This window comes from Oncorhynchus mykiss, chromosome 17 (assembly GCF_057628025.1).
Source record: "Oncorhynchus mykiss isolate SJ-2025 chromosome 17, ASM5762802v1, whole genome shotgun sequence".
In the NCBI taxonomy this organism is placed as follows: Eukaryota; Metazoa; Chordata; class Actinopteri; order Salmoniformes; family Salmonidae; genus Oncorhynchus; species Oncorhynchus mykiss.
In genome coordinates this window covers 1185492-1207626 of record NC_143038.1, presented here as the reverse complement: position 1 = coordinate 1207626, position 22135 = coordinate 1185492, and the positions used below count along the sequence as shown (strand labels likewise).

The 22135-nt window shown below is 45.8% G+C and overlaps 1 protein-coding gene across 18 annotated transcripts in view; it reads right to left on the bottom strand.

The window, feature by feature from the left end:
- Positions 1-22135, bottom strand: part of LOC110485619 (gamma-adducin) — a 144128-nt gene that overhangs the window by 13347 nt on the left and 108646 nt on the right. For 16 of the 18 annotated variants that reach the window (XM_090204371.1, XM_090204366.1, XM_090204377.1 and 13 more), the window contains 8 exons: positions 21368-21617; positions 12898-13036; positions 9565-9716; positions 9170-9250; positions 3224-3373; positions 2632-2775; positions 2174-2272; positions 892-1068 (listed from right to left, as the gene is read on the bottom strand). In XM_090204371.1, coding sequence (XP_090060497.1) covers positions 892-1068; positions 2174-2272; positions 2632-2775; positions 3224-3373; positions 9170-9250; positions 9565-9716; positions 12898-13036; positions 21368-21577 — 1152 coding nt within the window. In that variant the 5' untranslated portion in view covers positions 21578-21617. Of the gene's footprint in view, positions 1-891; positions 1069-2173; positions 2273-2631; positions 2776-3223; positions 3374-9169; positions 9251-9564; positions 9717-12897; positions 13037-21141; positions 21618-22135 lie in introns of all 18 variants that reach the window. The other 2 variants (XM_090204378.1, XM_090204379.1) reach the window with 1 other exon arrangement.

Sequence of the window (22135 nt, the reverse complement as noted above, 5' to 3'; positions counted from 1 at the left end):
GGACACAAGGGAGAGAAGGGAGAGAGAGAGAGAGAAAAGGGAGAGAAAAGGGAGACGGAGAGAGACAGAGAGAAGGGAGGGAGTCTCTGCTGTAAGCTCAGCAGTGTCTGATCCTTGAGGGATCTGGTGTTGTTATGAAGCCTCCCAGTCAGAGTTCCAGCAGGGCCCAGACCATAGATCACTGACCCAGTCCCAAGTCTACAGGGCCCAGACCATAGATCACTGACCCAGTCCCAAGTCTACAGGGCCCAGACCATAGATCACTGACCCAGTCCCAAGTCTACAGGGCCCAGACCATAGATCACTGACCCAGTCCCAAGTCTACAGGGCCCAAACCATAGATCACTGACCCAGTCCCAAGTCTACAGGGCCCAGACCATAGATCACTGACCCAGTCCCAAGTCTACAGGGCCCAGACCATAGATCACTGACCCAGTCCCAAGTCTACAGGGACCAGCACAGCTGCACTGGACCAGTGATGTACTGTACTTTATGGAGTGATAGATCCAGTTGATGACCCAGAAACAGTAATGACAGAGGAAATGAGGGCAGGACTGTACACTATCTGTTGGATGCCAACTCACTGTCCATGAATTCCATTTCCCTGTTAGTTACACAACCTGGAGGTCAGAGGCAGGAGGGGGGCACCTGGGACAGGGCCAGCCCAGCAGGTCAACTCATAGCCTGGGTAGCGTGGGTGGTAGCCCCGCTTCCTCCCATGACCTTGGTGGCTAGTGCCAACTGCACATATGGCATAGCTAGGAGTCACTGTCACAGCAATGATATTATATAGTAATGTAGATTACAGTGTGTGTGTGTGGAGGGGGGATGGAGTGTGTGTGTAGCAGGGAAAGGAGAGTGTGTGTGTGTGTGTCAGTGTAAACCACTCACCAGGTTATCCAGCATCCTCATGAGAGATTCAAACTCCAGCTCTCCCACCTTCCACTTGTGTGGGCTTCCCATGTTGACAGACGCTGCATCGGCCACTGCATGGGTCCGAGACTTATACTTCTCAGCATCTAACACAATCAGGTTGTCTACGCTGCCAGCACACGAGACCGCATTCACCTAGAGGGAGAGAGAGAAAGATGGGGGAGAGAGAGATGGGAGAGGGAGAGATGGGAGAGGGAAGGAGGGAGAGAGATGGGAGAGAGATGGGGGAGAGAGGGAGAGAGAGAGGGAAAGAGAGAGGGAAAGAGGGAGAAAGAGAAAGAGGGAGAAAGAGAAAGAGAAATGAGCCATTTCGAGTTCTATCGAGAGAAATCTAGACAATTGAGAAATGCAACCCAGGGAGGTATTACAGTTTACAGTTTTTATACAAGGTCACTTTTTTTGTAATAGCCACACACACACACCGTAGCCTGAGGTTAATCTCTAGGTATTAAGCAGGCTTTGTTAGGTTGGATTAATGTTTTGTTTGGCTCTGAGGCCGAGATTCAAATAGGGATTTGGTGCACCTATTACAGCAGTCAGCGTTAACACCCACACACACACCCCCACACCGTAATGTCTACCATATTTACAAACTGCATACACACACGCACAGCACACAGGCAAGCAGGCACACAAACAGTGACGCACACATATCATACGCACATGCACACACACACACACACACACACGCGCACACAAACACACGCGCACAACACAAACACACTTTGCCAAACAAAACTCTGGAAATCATTGACTTTCCATTCAAGCGGCCCTGCTGGTGTTGTTGTGGGGTAACATACAGTCCATTTAAAATGCTATTTTTCCCTCTTCTAATTCAGACGGTGTAGGATGTTATAGGGCTTGAACCACAACCTCTCTGTTTCCCTGCCAGTCTTTCTCTCCAGCCGTCTTCACGTTTACTCTCCCTCTAGATGTTTAACAACCCCATAAATGACATTCCGGCTTTCCTTTGAAAACACAGAAACTACCAAAACAGGAACAGCATCACTAATAAGCGTTAGAGGAAGATAACAGCCATTGTGACGGCGTGTTGTTGCAGAATCGAAGGCGTGAGAGGTTACTGAAATCTCTGTTAGAACAGAACAGTAAATGTCTGTTGAATCTAGATCTAAACGAGTTACTGAGTTCATTGACCTATTGTTTGATGAGAGTGAGGTCCAGGGTTCAGGGTGTATGTGTGTGTGTGTGTGTGTGTGTGTGTGTGTGTGTGTGTGTGTACCTGGATCTCACAGGCATACTGAGCGTTGTAGATGTAATGAAAGGCCTCTTCGATGGTTTCCCCCAGAGCCACCACTCCATGGTTTCTCAGCACCAGCACCTGATCACCAAACGGTCACAACACACGGTCAAATACAACGGTCACAACACAACCATAGACGAGGACAGTTACATCTAACGAGACCATATTCCCCAGTATGGTAATAAGCCTCCATAGTTTACCAGTCGATGACTCTAGAGAGGAGACACACAACCACAGTAACCTCAATGCCATTAAGGCTGGCTGACTAGCTCGTACATTTGATCACCAGGACTGTTTTTACAGTACACTAGCTAGAAAACAGTCCTGTCAAAGCAGTCCCACTGATTTACCCACTGATCTAAGGTCAGCTTTGCATCCCCCGAACTAGCAATTAACATCACGTTTTGGGGTGGGGTAATCTGATCCTAGATCTTTACCTTGGCTGAGGGTCCGAGGGCCTTCTGCAGCGCCAGGCGTTCCTCCTGGTCGTCAAGGCTACCCTGGTAGTTGTAGTATGCGATATCACCCAGGATCAAGGCCTCCTGAGAGATGGGCAGGATGCCACACTTCATAGACGACACCTGGAGAGACAAGGAGGGAGAGGAGATGTGAGAACTATTCAGACACTGGAGGATGGAGAGAGAGAGACAGAGAGAGAGAGACAGACAGACAGAGAGAGAGACAGAGAGAGAGACAGAGAGAGAGACAGAGAGAGCCAGAGAGAGAGCCAGAGACAGAGCCAGAGACAGAGCCAGAGACAGAGCCAGAGACAGAGACAGAGCCAGAGACAGAGCCAGAGACAGAGCCAGAGACAGAGCCAGAGCCAGAGCGAGAGAGAGAAGAGAGAGAGAGAAACAGAGAGAGAGAAACTGGCAATGAACATTTACAGCATCACACAGTGCATTATAAATCACCGTGTGCTTGAAAACATCACAATGTGGACAATATGTGTCTAAAAGTCAGGCCTATTTAAACAACATTTCTTCCTGTAAGATCCTGAATGATTAAACAGACTGAAAAGTGACTCACGGCGGCGGTGGCAGGAGTGTGCACGTGGACGCAGCAGCGAGCGTCTGGCCTGATGGAGTAGATGGCAGCGTGAGGGCTGAAGCCTGACGGGTCAACCCTGAGGTTGGTGGAGCCCTGGTCAATCACATCCCCGATGATGTTCAGCTTTACCTGGGAGAGAGAGGAGAGGCAGAAGGAGAGAAAAGAGCATTAGCCATTGTACAGTCACACAAAATACACATGTATGGTTTTACATACACAAACATGTGAATCACTTCCCTTGAGAAGAATACATATATATTGTGAGGGAGACATCTGCTAGCTATATAAAGAGGTAATAACAATTTAAAATGGTTCATATACTCATCATCAGGAAATGTACAGAAGGAATGGTAACCGTGTCTGGTCTTGATACTGTATGTCCTCACTGAGAACTTCATGACCATGTGTCATTAGATTACCGGCTACCGAAGAGGGTTGGAGAGCAGAAAGAGAGAGAGCGAGAGAGCGAGAGAGGAGGAAAGGACAGAGTACAGCCAGTTCTCCATACACAACAAATTATGATGAGACAACACAGCCAAAGTGGTGTGCTGAGCAGTATTTCTGTCTGTAATAAAGCCCTTTTGTGGGGAAAAACAAATTCTGATTGGACGGGCCCGGCTCCCCAGTGAGTGGGCCTGGCTGCCAAGTGGGTGGGCCTATGCCCTCCAAGGCCCCCCCATGGCTGTACCCCTGCCCGGTCATGTGAGATCCATAGATTAGGGCCTAATTGACTTATACGAACTGTAACTCAGTAAAAACTGAAATTGTTGCATGTTGCGTTTATCTTTTTTGTTCAGTATAAATCTAACATCTATTTGTACTTACAGAATCACCAGATGACCAGGCTAAATATGTACTGTATACTGTTACAGACTCTGAATATGAAATGCCGACTCTGTTTTCCAGCCTGACAGCCATATGGGACAGTGGGAGGATGACAAACACCAGTCGAATGGATTCGTTTGTCCAGTTAGATGAAATAACCAGTAAACCATGTCTAACGTGGCAGCTGTCAGACGAACAGACCAGACCAGCCGATCGAACACTAATGAGTTACATCACATGTTTGGATTGTAAGAGACCAATCACATCCTTCAGTGTCCGGACCCCTCTACAAGTCTGCCAATCAGACGTCAGAACAGCTCAAGTTCTACTGTATGCGTGTGCACAGCAGTCCTAAAAATAATGGAGGGAAGTGTTGTTGAGTTGAATATGAAATGTGACGCAGGCTGATGACACGTTTGCATTCTGGGACAACGACGTACAAAGGCAGCAGACCCCTTGGTAGCTATCAGCTTGTTAGACATAGAGAAGAGGTGACCCACATGTCTATGGAGTTCACATATCCTTGAATTCCTTGGGGTCCTTTGAGTTGAACCAATCACAGAGATACATTTTGATCTCCTGACCCCACCCCAGATATGACGTGAATCTCAGTGGACAGTTCAGCCAGAAGGGGGTGTGCCCCCCCCCCCTCTCTCTGCTGTACTGTTTTCAATGGAGACCATCCAACTTCAATAGCAGCAGCTGGCCAGAATTCTTTACTTATTGTGACCCAACTCTTGTGAGACTAAAATGATCCCCAAATCTAATTTGGAAATCTGATTTCTGAGTATACATCTACTGTATTAAATGTCATGTAAGTGTTTTATAAGTGCATCATACCCTAGGGACAATTCAAGGGTTAGAGGAAGGCTAGCTCGAGGATGTAACAGTCTCAGTCCCAAATGGCACCCTACATAGTGCACCACTTATGACCAGGGTGCCCATAGGGTTCTGGTCTAAAGGTAGGGAATAGGGTACCTTTTGGGATGCACATAGAATCCACATAGATCATCCACTAGCTAGCGAATAGATCCTTGCTTCATATTGCTTTTCGATGTGGCTAAATTGAATAAACCCTGTAATGGGAGTATGGTACGTCAGAGAGAGGGACTGTGTTTGGATGTGAATGCCCAGCTGATCAGAAGGAGTGCCTGCTGGGTGTTTGGCTTGGAGCATGGAGTCAAACAGGTAATCCTTTCAAAACAACAACAACGATGATCCAACAAACTCTCAATCAAACAACTAATCCTCGTGTCAAAGATCATGAGCGCTAACGGAGTGGAATGTCTCTTACCTTCTCAGTTCCCATACTAACTACTAATGAAACATAATCAAACATAATCATAGGGCCAGCTGTCTTCCTACAGGTATCCTCTCCTTCACCTTCTAGCTCAGACAGCTGAGACACGCAAGAGCCCAGAATATCAACCCTGACCCCCCTGTGACCTTTCAGTGACCTTTCACTACACAGCGACCTCTCACACACTGAGCTCTGGATGACTTCCTTTCTCTCAGGAAGTCAATGGTGTTCGACCTCTAAAACCTTCCCCCTAATGAGTTCAAACCCATAACAGACCCGTGGAGAAAGAGAGGGAAAGGAAAAGAGAAAAGAGGCCGTTAGTAGTCAGCTAGTGGTCCGCTGGAGTGTAGTAGTCAGCTGAAGTATAGTAGTCAGCTGGAGTATAGTAGTCAGCTGGAGTACAGTAGTCGGCTGGAGTATAGTAGCCAGCTGGAGTATAGTAGTCAGCTGGAGTATAGTAGCCAGCTGGAGTATAGTAGCCAGCTGGAGTATAGTAGCCAGCTGTAGTATAGTAGCCAGCTGTATAGTAGTCAGCTGGAGTATAGTAGCCAGCTGTATAGTAGTCAGCTAGTGGTCCGCTGGAGTATAGTAGTCAGCTATAGTATAGTAGCCAGCTGTAGTATAGTAGCCAGCTGTATAGTAGTCAGCTGGAGTATAGTAGCCAGCTGTATAGTAGTCAGCTAGTGGTCCGCTGGAGTATAGTAGCCAGCTGGAGTATAGTAGCCAGCTGTAGTATAGTAGCCAGCTGGAGTATAGTAGTCAGTTAGTGGTCCGCTGGAGTATAGTAGTCGGCTGGAGTATAGTAGCCAGCTGTAGTATAGTAGCCAGCTGTATAGTAGTCAGCTGGAGTATAGTAGCCAGCTGTATAGTAGTCAGCTAGTGGTCCGCTGGAGTATAGTAGCCAGCTGGAGTATAGTAGCCAGCTGTAGTATAGTAGCCAGCTGTATAGTAGTCAGTTAGTGGTCCGCTGGAGTATAGTAGCCAGCTGGAGTATAGTTGCCAGCTGTATAGTAGTCAGCTGGAGTATAGTAGCCAGCTGTATAGTAGTCAGCTAGTGGTCCGCTGGAGTATAGTAGCCAGCTGTATAGTAGTCAGCTGGAGTATAGTAGCCAGCTGTATAGTAGTCAGCTGAAGTATAGTAGTCAGCTGGAGTATAGTAGCCAGCTAGTGGTCTGCTGGAGTATAGTAGCCAGCTGGAGTATAGTAGCCAGCTGTATAGTAGTCAGCTGGAGTATAGTAGCCAGCTGTATAGTAATCAGCTAGTGGTCCGCTGGAGTATAGTAGCCAGCTGGAGTATGGTAGCCAGCTGTATAGTAGTCATCTGGAGTATAGTAGTCAGCTGGAGTAGAGTAGCCAGCTAGTGGTCTGCTGGAGTATAGTAGCCAGCTGTAGTATAGTAGCCAGCTGGAGTATAGTAGTCAGCTGTATAGTAGCCAGCTGTATAGTAGTCAGCTGGAGTATAGTAGCCAGCTGGAGTATAGTAGCCAGCTGTAGTATAGTAGTCAGCTGGAGTATGGTAGCCAGCTGTATAGTAGTCATCTGGAGTATAGTAGTCAGCTGGAGTAGAGTAGCCAGCTAGTGGTCCCCTGGAGTATAGTAGCCAGCTGTAGTATAGTAGCCAGCTGGAGTATAGTAGTCAGCTGGAGTATAGTAGTCAGCTGTATAGTAGCCAGCTGTATAGTAGCCAGCTGGAGTATAGTAGTCAGCTGGAGTATAGTAGCCAGCTGGAGTATAGTAGCCAGCTGGAGTATAGTAGTTAGCTGGAGTATAGTAGTCGGATCTAGTATAGTAGTCAGCTCTAGTATAGTAGTCGGCTCTAGTATAGTAGTCGGCTCTAGTATAGTAGTCGGCTGTAGTATAGTAGCCAGCTGGAGTATAGTAGCCGGCTGGAGTATAGTAGCCAGCTGGAGTATAGTAGCCAGCTGGAGTATAGTAGCCAGCTGGAGTATAGTAGCCAGCTGTATAGTAGCCAGCTGTAGTATAGTAGTCAGCTCTAGTATAGTAGTCAGCTCTAGTATAGTAGCCAGCTGGAGTATAGTAGCCAGCAGGAGTATAGTAGCCAGCAGGAGTATAGTAGCCAGCTGGAGTATAGTGGCCAGCTGTAGTATAGTAGCCAGCTGTAGTATAGTAGCCAGCTGTGTAGTAGTCAGCTGTAGTATAGTAGCCAGCTGGAGTATAGTAGTCAGCTGTAGTACAGTAGTCTCAGTCATCTCACAGAGACAAAGCTTCTGTGTGTGTGACTACAGTACTACAGTAAAGATTACGTTTCTAAATGTTACTCTGCCGTTTGTGACCAAGAGAAACCAGACATATACTAGGAGAAGGATCTTTTCAACTTCCAAATACAAGTTACCAACATTCTTTATTCAATTCAGTCATCACTAAGTTAACATCGGAGTGAAGAGTTCTGCATCTCTTCACAATGACATTTGGCCTAGTTATTCTTCTCTCTGGGAAGATCTCAATTGCATTCTCCTCTTTCATCTCCTTCTCAAAACCAATTGGAGGAGAAGGTCGGAGGGGAGGGACCTCTGGCTTTCTCCTCCAATAGGTTTCGAGAAGGAGATGAGGAGAGAGGAGAATGCAATTGAGATCTTCCCTCTGTCTGTCTCTCTGCACTCTCTCTCTCTACTGAGTTACTGATCCAGTCTGAGCCCCACCCTGTCAGACAGCTGAGCTAAGTGATGCTTGTTACTCCCACCTGTCAACAACTCACTGATTGTTCACCTGCAATGCACTTGACGTGTCACAGAAACTGGTGCTTGGAGTGAGTGAGTGAGTGAATGAGAGAGTGAATGAGAGAGTGAATGAGAGAGTGAGAGAGTGAGTGAATGAGAGAGCGAGTGAGTCCTATAGGGGAGGCCATTATTTTTCTTCTTAGAGCAGCAAATAGAAACTAAGAAAGAGAAAGTAGAAAGAGAAAGTAGAAATAGAAACTAAGAAAGAGAAAGTAGAAAGAGAAAGTAACACCAGCGGTTCTGCAGCAAAACTAGACAAGGACATCAACATTACCCAGCATTCACTACCACCACTGACACTGGACCAGAGACAATGACAAATAGACAGGGTGGTTTTGGTAATAACATGGCAGCCAGTCAGACAATAACATGGCAGCCAGTCAGACAATAACATGGCAGCCAGTCAGACAATAACATGGACAATCACAGACGCAACAAAGAGTCAGTGATAAAATACTCTTCAAAAAGTAACATACTGTAGGAATTTCCACAGTCAGCAATATCCCAATCTCACCAATGAAGAGATACAGTAATGTAACTGCAGGATAACATTGTATTCGCCATATCAAGCACATTACTCTACTCCCCTGACCTCCATGGCTTGACTAAACTCAGACCATTGTCAGCCTCTGTGCCAGAATGTTAGATTTCTGCTAATCCAATAGTTTTCTCTCAAATAATTCAAGGAAATAGACGGCTGATTAAGTGTTGGCGCTGTTGTGCTGGGTTTATGAGAAGGGCTGCCAGAAACCTTTTACTCCACATGGCGCAGTACATTGGCTTACTGGCACAAACACACAGACTACACCTCCAACCTGGGCTGTGTTCAGTAGGACCAAATGGGATAAAACGGTTTGAATTGGAGAAGGACAATGAGCATTCTTATTGGACAATATCAGAGATAGTTGCTCTTCCATTTCAAAACCTTTTATCCTGTTTGGTACTACTGAACACAGTCCAGCACACGTCTAAAAAGAGAGCTCACTCCTGACTGGGTACAGGCTTGGTTGGTTGTTTGTTATTGGGTGCATGTGCTTCCTGGTGCGTTGTGATTGGACTCACCAGGTTGGATGCGGACGCCTCAGCGAATGACAGTCCTCTGGGGATGATGAGGATGTGGTCCTGCTCTTTGCTGACTCGGACCTGGACACAACAACGTTAAAACACCTTGTTATGACCTTGAAACTGCACAGTGCTGCTGCTGCTGACACAAATAAAACTTTAGGAACCTGATGCTCAAACACACTGCTCCCAAACAAAAGGACGGGCACACAGTTGTATGTGTCCTGAAAACACATCCTGAGGGTAGTCCTGTAGGCAGGGGATAGACAGAACTCAGATGACACATACCTGCTTGCAGTATGTCTCAAAACACAGTTCTACAGAATAGGTTTATGATGAGTTATGACACGGTTATTACAGTTCTGAATGAGGTTAGTGCAAGTCTTATTTCTTACTGTGATGTAGGAGCTGGCGAAGTGTGCCCAGCTGAACAGGTCCACCAGTCTGTAGAGGCTGGCCAGCTTGCAGCGTGTCTGCTTCTCCCCCTTCACCAGAGTGGTAGACTCCACTCCATACATGTCGTTGATGGGAGTGACCATTCCAAGGCCTGGAGAGGGGGTGAGCAGAGAAAGCAAAGCAGAGAGGGTTAAAAATGATTTTTTTTATTGTTGAGTGTGGGGATTGATAGCTCTCTTGTTCTCTGTATAATTATCAATATGAATAATGACATGAATCATTAACAATCAATACACACAGCCTGTATATTAGATTATAAACTGCATATTAGATACTAAACAGATTTCAGATCAGTTGTTAATAACCGATAATAACCATCCGAGACAGCGGTAGAATGCATCTGGATCCGTCTCATCTAACCAACTGATTTACTATAGGGTGCTCTACACTGGACAGTGGACACAAATAGCAACAAGCCATCCTTTCACACTGGCAATGTTCATATCAAAGACAATTCTATGTAGTTACAGTACATTTTAAATAATTCAATCATCTTACTTCACATATTTCCTAAGTAATAAATAATACTTGACAATCTTATCCTTTTCATTCCTCATTTACAACAAATTACAGCAAATTCCGTAACTTTCCACTGGTTGCTGAGATTAGTGGTGTTATTATGTGGACATATTATGGGATATATGAGGTATAACTGAGGACTCTATATTTCAGTGGTTGTCGTGGTAATTGATCATTAGTTCCACATTCCGAGGTCTGTAATTGCATGATTGGAAACAGATTTCACATGTGGAAACCTGGACTGAACAGGGGATGAAAACAGAGCAAAATATGCCAGGCTTTTCCAGAGTCAGCTAGGAGGGACAGGTTACTGATAGATAGTGTGCGTTTTTGTGTATGAGCGTGCGTTCTACCAAGTGTGTGTGTGTGTGTGTGTCTATACAGATTTGGAAGTCTCAACTTTTCAAAAACAATAGAGTTAAAAATATTGGCTTAGTTGAAAGTCAATCGTATGGTACGCAGCTCCAGTGAGTGGCAGTTGGGCATTGCCTGGGTGACGGGCTGTACCAACAGCACTGCCTCCTGAGGGGGGTTACGGGCCGTACCACCAGGATTGTTTTCATTAGGCACCAAACTGAAGAAAACTGAAAAACTAACCCGAAACAGGGAGGGATTACCTGAACATTCAATAAGAAATGCTCATTTTCATTTTACTTTGCTACGGCGTGCCCTAATGGACCTACCACTACCACTCACAGGGGGGGGGGGTGTTACGGGCCCTACCAACACTACTTACTGAGGGGGGTTACTGGCCGTACCAACACTACTACTTACTGTGGGGGGTTACTGGCCGTACCAACACTACTACTTACTGAGGGGGGTTACTGGCCGTACCAACACTACTACTTACTGAGGGGGGTTACTGGCCGTACCAACACTACTACTTACTGAGGGGGGTTACTGGCAGTACCAACACTACTACTTACTGAGGGGGGTTACTGACCGTACCAACATTACTACTTACTGAGGGGGGTTACTGGCCGTACCAACACTACTACTTACTGAGGGGGGTTACTGGCAGTACCAACACTACTACTTACTGAGGGGGGTTACTGACCGTACCAACATTACTACTTACTGAGGGGGGTTACTGACCCGTACCAACATTACTACTTACTGAGGGGGGTTACTGGCCGTACCAACACTACTACTTACTGAGGGGGGTTACTGGCCGTACCAACACTACTACTTACTGAGGGGGGTTACTGGCAGTACCAACACTACTACTTACTGAGGGGGGTTACTGGCCGTAACAACACTACTACTTACTGAGGGGGGTTACTGACCCGTACCAACATAACTACTTACTGAGGGGGGTTACTGACCGTACCAACATTACTACTTACTGAGGGGGGTTACTGACCCGTACCAACATTACTACTTACTGAGGGGGGTTACTGACCGTACCAACACTACTACTTACTGAGGGGGGTTACTGGCCGTACCAACACTACTACTTACTGAGGGGGGTTACTGGCCGTACCAACACTACTACTTACTGAGGGGGGTTACTGGCAGTACCAACACTACTACTTACTGAGGGGGGTTACTGACCGTACCAACATTACTACTTACTGAGGGGGGTTACTGGCCGTACCAACACTACTACTTACTGAGGGGGGTTACTGGCAGTACCAACACTACTACTTACTGAGGGGGGTTACTGACCGTACCAACACTACTACTTACTGAGGGGGGTTACTGACCCGTACCAACATTACTACTTACTGAGGGGGGTTACTGACCGTACCAACACTACTAGTTACTGAGGGGGGTTACTGGCCGTACCAACATTACTACTTACTGAGGGGGGTTACTGACCGTACCAACACTACTACTTACTGAGGGGGGTTACTGGCCGTACCAACATTACTACTTACTGAGGGGGGTTACTGACCGTACCAACATTACTATTACTGAGGGGGGTTACTGACCGTACCAACATTACTATTACTGAGGGGGGTTACTGACCGTACCAACACTACTACTTACTGAGGGGGGTTACTGGCCGTACCAACACTACTACTTACTGAGGGGGGTTACTGACCGTACCAACATTACTACTTACTGAGGGGGGTTACTGACCCGTACCAACATTACTACTTACTGAGGGGGGTTAGGGGCCATACCAACACTACTACTTACTGAGGGGGGTTACTGACCGTACCAACACTACTACTTACTGAGGGGGGTTACTGACCGTACCAACATTACTACTTACTGAGGGGGGTTACTGACCGTACCAACACTACTAGTTACTGAGGGGGGTTACTGACCGTACCAACACTACTACTTACTGAGGGGGGTTACTGGCCGTAACAACACTACTACTTACAGAGGGGGGTTACTGACCGTACCAACACTACTACTTACTGAGGGGGGTTACTGGCCGTAACAACACTACTACTTACTGAGGGGGGTTACTGACCGTACCAACACTACTACTTACTGAGGGGGGTTACTGGCAGTACCAACACTACTACTTACTGAGGGGGGTTACTGACCGTACCAACATTACTACTTACTGAGGGGGGTTACTGGCCGTACCAACACTACTACTTACTGAGGGGGGTTACTGGCCGTAACAACACTACTACTTACTGAGGGGGGTTACTGACCGTACCAACACTACTACTTACTGAGGGGGGTTACTGGCCGTAACAACACTACTACTTACTGAGGGGGGTTACTGACCGTACCAACACTACTACTTACAGAGGGGGGTTAGGGGCCGTACCAACACTACTACTTACTTAGGGGTGAGGTGCTGAAGCCAGCCACGGATGAAGACATGAAGAAGTCAGCGATCTGTCGGAGGGCCAGGAGACCAGTGGGGTTGTTGCCTTTCTTCTTCTGCTCCTCAATCAGCCCCTCCAACTCATCCTTAAAGGCCTGGAGACGAGGAGAGAGAGGGGGAGAGAGAAAATGAAGAAGAAGAGAGAAACAATCACAGATTAGACTGGAGGTCTGTGTGTGTCACTCTCTCAGTAAACCCAGACTGACTGACTGGTCTAAACTGGCTGGCTGACCAGGGACAGAGAGGTCTATCCTTCTGTAATCTCCACATCCTCAAGTCCCCCCTGCACTACTTACAGCAGTACTGATACAGGCACACACTACTACATACCCTTCTTTACCCCATTCTGTCTTATTTTTCTTCCTCTCCATCTCTTTCTCTGTTCACCTCACTTCCTGACTGACCCAGTGCTGTTTCCAAAGCACTGCCACAACTGGAACTAGGACAGGTAGAGCTGAGGATCAAGGGAACTGGGGCGAGTCACACACAAACACACCGCCCACACACTCTTCAACAGCAGGGCTAAGATTTACCACAGTGTTGACTAGATTTAACCTCAGTACAAGAGTTACTAAGGCAATAACTTTGATATCCCATTACATCTCATTATCTCCTACCAACACTACTTACTGAGGGGGGTTACTGGCCGTACCAACACTACTACTTACTGTGGGGGGTTACTGGCCGTACCAACATTACTACTTACTGAGGGGGGTTACTGGCCGTACCAACACTACTACTTACTGAGGGGGGTTACTGGCCGTACCAACACTACTACTTACTGAGGGGGGTTACTGACCGTACCAACACTACTACTTACTGAGGGGGGTTACTGACCGTACCAACACTACTACTTACTGAGGGGGGTTACTGACCGTACCAACACTACTACTTACTGAGGGGGGTTACTGACCGTACCAACACTACTACTTACTGTGGGGGGTTACTGGCCATACCAACACTACTACTTACTGAGGGGGGTTACTGGCCGTACCAACACTACTACTTACTGAGGGGGGTTACTGGCCGTACCAACACTACTACTGAGGGGGGTCACCTCACTTCCTGACTGACCCAGTGCTGTTTCCAAAGCACTGCCACAACTGGAACTAGGACAGGTAGAGCTGAGGATCAAGGGAACTGGGGCGAGTCACACACAAACACACCGCCCACACACTCTTCAACAGCAGGGCTTAGATTTACCACAGTGTTGACTAGATTTAACCTCAGTACAAGAGTTACTAAGGCAATAACTTTGATATCCCATTACATCTCATTATCTCTTTATAAAAACAACACTATAATTTGAGAGAGAAACTGTTTATAATAGCACGGTTAGTCTTGATGTACTGAAACACATCAATCAGAAAAATCCCTATTTACATATAAAATGTTAGCTATATATACTATAAAAAGAGATCAAAAGCCAATAAACGGAATTGTAATAAACAAGTAATAGCTTGAAAGACTGTATAGAATGGCTAACTGACAACGGGATGGGCCACCATGTTGCAATTGTTGCTTTTGCAAGAGAGGAACCGTTGTTCCGTTACTTAGTGACCTGGGTCAACTCTTATAAACGTCTTACAGCGCATCTCTTAAAAACAAGATTCAGAGAGGGGGAAGAAATAGGACGTGACACCATTTCAGTACAATGACTTCCTAAATAGGAACACATCCAATATTAATGTTTTTATTCCATGTCTCTCAGACACACACACACACTTGCATAAGAGTAGTCAGCTCCACAACAGCCTGGGTATAGAACCAGAGTCTCGCCCTAAACACAAAACATTTCTGACAGTCTACTCTTCTCTAACCCCCCCCAGCCGGCTGGCCCCATGGGATAGTCCATTATTGTTTGCGGATGGGATCGGGTCGATTCATTTCCCCCCTTGTGGGGGTGGTATTGTAAAATCTCTACAGCATCTCCCGGGAACACAGAACAGAACACAGAGCCAGTATAACTCTAGGGGTTCTGAGGGGTTCTGAGTCGAGGCCAAACATTCCGTTGTCGTTCGGGCCCTGTTGCCATAGTGACGGTTTTGGCTAGGTCTGGTTGCTGCACTGCAGTGGTGCGGATGTGGATAGGGTGTCTGCTGGGCTTGAGGTTTGTTCTGGACGTTTCTATTATACTGTCGACTGTGCTGTTACAGGCTGGAGTGAAAAGACTTGTCATAAACTCCATACTGTTCCCATGGTTCTATTTATCAGGCCTGGGGGGGATCCTGTGTGCGGAACTTGATTACAACTGCCTTCATTACTTCTGAATCTGCATCAGTCTTAATAGTCTTTTACTGGAAAGGCCAGCACGTGTGTATGACACACACACACACACACACTGTGGCAGGCATTTGCAGTGTGCGAGCTTGTTCAAAGACAGATTATAACGCTGAGCGGCAGGGATTTCATCCCCATCACCTTCATCTAACAGATTAAAGTGGATGTGATCATACGTTTTCCGACCCTCTAATCCTCTGCAGAGAGACTACAATAAAACACAGATACAGCTCACGGAAGAGCATGTTAGCTAGCTGCTGTGGTGTGTGTGTGTTTAAACCCACAAGGCAACCCTGTGCCATAACACTGTCCTAACATTGAGTTAAAACAAACAGCCAGAGCCCAAATCTAATCAAGCTGGCCTGAGGTCCTTCTCTTGACATGAATAGCTGTCCACCATCCTGCCTGAGAAAAAACAACACTAAACTGAAAAGTCAAGCCACGGTCACAGAGAGCTTTCCCACTTTCACGAGCCACGTCTCTCCAGTTATTGGTTGGAGCGTATGGGAGGACGTGTGTGATTGGTTGGACGGTCAGGCTTAGGAAGAGAGGATTCCGTGTGCATTCACAACAAAGAGATATTCATCTTTCAAAATGGTGTCTTTAATATAGTCTTTGAGCTTCTCTCTCATTATTAAGACATGCAGATTGGAGCTGTTCCAATAGCTGTCACTGTGAGAAAGAAATCTCTTTCAGGATACACTCCAAAGACTCTCCCTTTTAATCGTATCAGAATAAAGACTTATATTTTGTGTGACAAAGCCATAAACAGCACTATATTAAAGCCTTCCATGTATAAATGTTACACATCTACAGTATGTAATATTTCTGTATTACCTAACGTGTTGTTAAAATAAATCAGCCTCGCATTCAACTATCTATTTGTTGGGATGATCCTCTTCCTGCTGACTGTAGGGCTGCTGACAGACAGGTAAGAGCGCTGGGATGAACCCTGTAGCGTGGGAAAGGACAACAGACACTTATGACTAGACTGTAGCTGGGTTTGCTATCGCGCGTATTGTGTGTGAGGGAGGTGATGAAAGGGTTTTACGTCACCACTGACAGTTTTAATGACACCACTACCCCATCCAGACACACAATCTGGTCAAATAAGTACTCACAGTTATAGACACACACACACACCATGGTCCAAGTGAATCATAGAATAGCCTGTAATTACAACTAGACACACTCCCAACAGCCTTGCTAGTTTAGTGAGCACAATGATACTCTTTCATGTGGACTGTGTTGCAAGGTGGGAGAGAGAGAGAGCGAGAGACCGAGAGAGAAAGACATATGTTAACTTGCTTTGGCAATGTTAACATTAGTTTCCCATGCCAATAAAGCCCTTAAATTGAATTGAGAGAGAGAGCGAGAGAGAGAGCGAGCGAGCGAGAGAGCGACCGAGAGAGAGAGAGCGACCGAGAGAGCAAGTGCCAGCCAATTAATTATATTGACGTGTGCGTCAGTAAAAATCGGTCCCCCATTCCAGCTGCAACACTGCCTGCAGGGAGGAACTGTCTGGCAGACCAATAGAAATACTGTACATCCCAGCCAGCCCCCAACTCCCTATATAGTGCACTACTTTAGACCAGCGCTTTCCTCCCTGGGGGTTTGTACTGCCTAGCCTATGTCATGACTTTGCCCTCTTTGGGTACAGCGATCACTATCCCCCTCTCTCTGTCTCCTACACTCAGGATGCTGCGACCTCAGGTCGTACATTCCTGGAGGAGATTGTCTCCTCATGGCCACAGTATAGAGAGAGATTGAGTTTTCATAGAGAGAACAAAAGGAATTTCTTCCACCTCACAGAACTTGAGGTTCGAACAACATTTATGTTCTGGAGAAGGTATAAAAGATTGGTTGAAGAATCCAGCTACGAACTGGTCCGTTTGGTACAATTTTGTGAAACTCATGGGAGACAAAATATGGCCACATTACCATAACACTGTTTATATAATAGCCTCAGTTATGAGGCTTACATCTAATTGTTGTATAAGATAAATGAGTGAGGATGATACTGTTTGTGAAATTGTGTAATGTGATTTTGGTCTGTTTAATGAAGGAAACTCCAATTCCCTTTGGAGTTTAACTAAATCAGAGGACCGCCCATGAGCACAGTTATGGTTGGGCATCCTGGGACAGGCCATTTTCTGCTCTTCCGAATGAAAGCCCCACCCGGGTTTTCTATCACCAGACCATGTTTCTCTCAATTACGAGAGGACTAAGGTTGAGACCAGCTTACCTCGATAACGATAGGGCCAAGGTTTGAGAGGAGACCATAAACCTGAGTATAAGCTAAGGTTTGAGTAGATGGCTGAATCTTTTAACCATACCACGTGGTTAAACTATTAGACTATCGATACCGACAGAATAAGAACAAGTCTTTGATAATAATTACTAGTTTCCAGCTAGGAATTCGGTATCATTGAACGCGAAGACTGACAACCGCTGTAACATCTATTCTATAACGACATGAATGAATGTTACTCTGAACTATCCATTCTAACCACGACAGAGAGAGAGAGCGAGAGGACGGACAGACTCTCCAACAGAAACAAACTTTTCAACAGAGATCCCGATGACACACTGAGCGTAAATATATATATTGATTGCAATTATTCCCGAATGAGTGAGCGTTCATGTGCAAAGGATTAGCATTTCAATTGTTATAAAGATCAACTTTGTCGTGTCTCATCTCAGTCGACCCCCACTTCCCTTCGTGCAGATAACTAACAATTTACAACGTTTGGAATGAGACTAACGTGAGGTAAAGAATAATTCATTAGTCAGAAGACTAAGTGATCAGATATAATTTTCCTAATAACTTTCATATATTTATATCTTTATAATCTGAATATTTTCCTTGGTGCTCCGACTTCCTAGTTAATTACAGTTACATGATTAATCAGTTTAATCGCGTAATAATAATAATTACAGTTATATGATTAATCAGTTTAATCGTGTAATAATAATTACAGTTACATGATTCAGTTTAATCGCGTAATAATAATTACAGTTACATGATTAATCAGTTTAATCGCGTAATAATAATTACAGTTACATGATTCAGTTTAATCGCGTAATAATAATTACAGTTACATGATTAATCAGTTTAATCGCATAATAATAATTACAGTTACATGATTAATCAGTTTAATCGCGTAATAATAATTAGTTACATGATTTATCAGTTTAATCGTGTAATAATAATTAGTTACATGATTAATCAGTTTAATCGCGTAATAATAATTAGAGTTATTTGATAAATAAGTCTTCAGTTTAATGATGGCAAAGACACAACACCTAACATCAATACTTCAGTACAGCATCATCTTGAATGTGCAGCTGAAATCTGTCTCTCACTCTCTGTATCTCTCTATTTTTCTCTTTTTATCTCTGTCTCTGTCTCTCTCTTCTTCTCGGTCTCTCATTGAAAGATAATGTAAATGTCAGCACACAAGTCATCTAAGCAATATTGCTCTATAACCTAAATCCCAAACCAAAAGCTATCTAGGCAAAGTTGAGATAACGTAAATGCCAAACCAAAAGCTAGCTAGGCAAAGTTGAGATAACGTAAATGCCAAACCAAAAGCTAGCTAGGCAACGTTGAGATAACGTAAATGCCAAACCAAAAGCTAGCTAGGCAACGTTGAGATAAAGTAAATAAACCAAAACATAAAAACGTTGCTTTTCTAATGTTCTTTAGAACGAGATGTTAAAAGTTATAAAGAGAACATCAACAGAAAGAAAGCATGGATGAAACACTTCCTCTCCTCTCACAGGGGTTTGGAATCAGGGAGGCTCTATAAATTATCCAGTCATTTTAAGTCTGAGAAGAAGAAATAAAAGTCTGCTTCCTTCTCCCAAACCGCAGTAGCAGTAAATATACACAACCCAACAGCACACACACTGCTTCCTTCTCCCAAACCGCAGTAGCAGTAAATATACACAACCCAACAGCACACACACTGCTTCCTTCTCCCAAACCTCAGTAGCAGTAAATATACACAACCCAACAGCACACACACTGCTTCCTTCTCCCAAACCGCAGTAGCAGTAAATATACACAACCCAACAGCACACACACTGCTTCCTTCTCCCAAACCGCAGTAGCAGTAAATATACACAACCCAACAGCACACACACTGCTTACAATTGTGATCTGATTACAACAACAACAAGCCTCCATCTTACAGAAAACACCAGCTTCTATCCATATGGTATTGTGTACATAGCACTATGCCTGCAGCACTAGACAGCCAGTCAGCTGTGCTCAGCAAACTGGTTAGTTCCTTCTGGTCTAGATCAGTCTTTAAATATAGTCTCTCTCATGGGCTGTCTCGAGAAAACATGAGCTGACATCGCTCTCCCCTGAAACACACTGGTAACACAATAAACTAACCCCATGTTCAGAGAGAGAGCGAGGGAGGGAGAGAGAGGACAAGAAATAGAGAGAGAGAATGCAGGGAGAGGGAGAGAAAGAGAATAGAGGGGGAGAGAGAATGAGGGAGAGAGAGAGAGAAAGAGGGTGAGAGAAAAAGAAGAGGGAGAGAAAGAGAGAGGGTGAGAGAAAGAGAGAGAAAGGAGAGAGAGAGAGAGAAAGAAAGAGATGGAAAGGCAGAGTGCTGGAGGGAGATGTTTATTGTTGTTGTGATAGAGTAGTGTTACACTAGTGTTGGAACCAGCTAACCCACATGAGACAGATGACAACAATATGCCCTCCGGGACATCACCTGTCATTAGTTCATAGGTTTAGGCTGTGGCTCACACACAATCAAAACAAAACCACACACCCAGTTACATGTACGCACATACTCACGTAGGCAGGCACACACACACACACACACACACACATTTACAACCCTTCAACATAGACATTTTCAGACAAAAGACACACACACACTAAACACACCGGTGAAGTTTAAAGCAGAGAGACTCTGTGCTCGTCTCCTGATCTCTCGACAGCTGGTATAAAAGCGCGCCAAAGACCCCGCGGTGGCATGTGTTGAATGTGGATCCCATTTAACGCTTTAAATAGAACACGGCTACACCAGCGCACACACACACACACACACGGACGCACACACACGCACGGACGCACACACACACACTCGGACGCACACACACACACTCGGACGCACACACACACACACTCGGACGCACACACACACACACACTCGCACGCACACACACACACACACACACACACACTCGGACGCACGCACACACACACACACACACACACACACGGACGCACGCACACACACACTCGGACACACACACACACTCAGACGCACGCACACACACACTCGGACGCACGCACACACACACTCGGACGCACGCACACACACACTCGGACGCACGGACGCACGCATGCACACACTCGGACGCACGCACGCACACACTCGGACACACACACACACACACACACACACACACTCGGACACACACACACACACACAGACGCACGCACACACACTCAGCCAAAAGCTATGAACCTGAGCTACAGACATGTCCTGCCTTGAGTCAATACCTGCAGGTAAACAAGCAGGTGTATCTGAGTGATTTAGGGGCTTGGAGAACAGACTACAGAGTTGACAGATAACAGCAGAGGGCATTCTGTATGTTGCAGGGCTAGATAGAATCTGTGGCAGTAATGTTGCGTCTGCTGGGCTGAAACAGTCTGCTGCCTGCTGGAGTGTTGCTGTGGTCTCCGTTACAACGTCAGTGTGTTATCCCCCAAGGGGTTTGACATGGCAGCCGCCGGCAGAAAAGCAGGGGAACTCTCATTCACAGACAGAATGTCCAATTCCCAACAACTGGTGAACAATGTCAATTGTCCTCTTGATGTCAAAATGAGCTTCAGGCCAGATGCACCTCTGTTCCCCCCCCCCCCACAGTCCTACTCCTCACTTACAGGACTCTGTAGTATCTGTGTGACTCTCCTCTCTACCCCCCCTCTCCTACTTACAGGACTCTGTAGTATCTGTGTGACTCTCCTCTCTACCCCCCCTCTCCTACTTACAGGACTCTGTAGTATCTGTGTGACTCTCCTCTCTACCCCCCCCCCCCCCCCACACTTACAGGACTCTGTAGTATCTGTGTGACTCCCCCCCCCCACCCTCTTTCTCTCTCCTACTTACAGGACTCTGTAGTATCTGTGTGACTCTCTTCTTCTGTTCCATCATATTGAAGTCCTGTCTGAGGTCAGGTGACATGTTCCTCTCTCTCAGGTACTCGGGATCGTTGGGGTCGATGCGGTCAAAGTATCGTTCCTTAGGACCACCGGTTCCTCCACCGCCGCTGGGCGTGGGAGGGGTGGTCACCACGGCGTGATGGCCTCCTGCGCTCATGCCTGCTTCCTACGCTCCTCTGATCGAGCTCAGCTTCTCACTGGAACGAGGGAGAGAGGGAGAGATTTAGAATAGAGATCTGACAGTTTGAGTTGCATCATGCATCATTCAAGTTGCTTGAGAAAATGTCACTTGCATCCTGTAACTGCAACAGTAATTGTGTCCAAATTGCTTTGTGTGACAGCGGTTTTACACTGAACTAAACTAAAAGACGCAATGGAAATAGGACAGATATGTTGAAAAACAATGGAAATAGGACAGATATGTTGAAAAACATTGGAAATAGGACAGATATGTTGAAAAACAATGGAAATAGGACAGATATGTTGAAAAACAATGGAAATGGGACAGATATGTTGAAAAACAATGGAAATGGGACAGATATGTTGAAAAACAATGGAAATGGGACAGATATGTTGAAAAACAATGGAAATGGGACAGATATATTGAGAAACAATGGAAATATGACAGATATGTTGAAAAACAATGGAAATGGGTCAGATATGTTGAAAAACAATGGAAATGGGACAGATATGTTGAAAAACTATGGAAATGGGA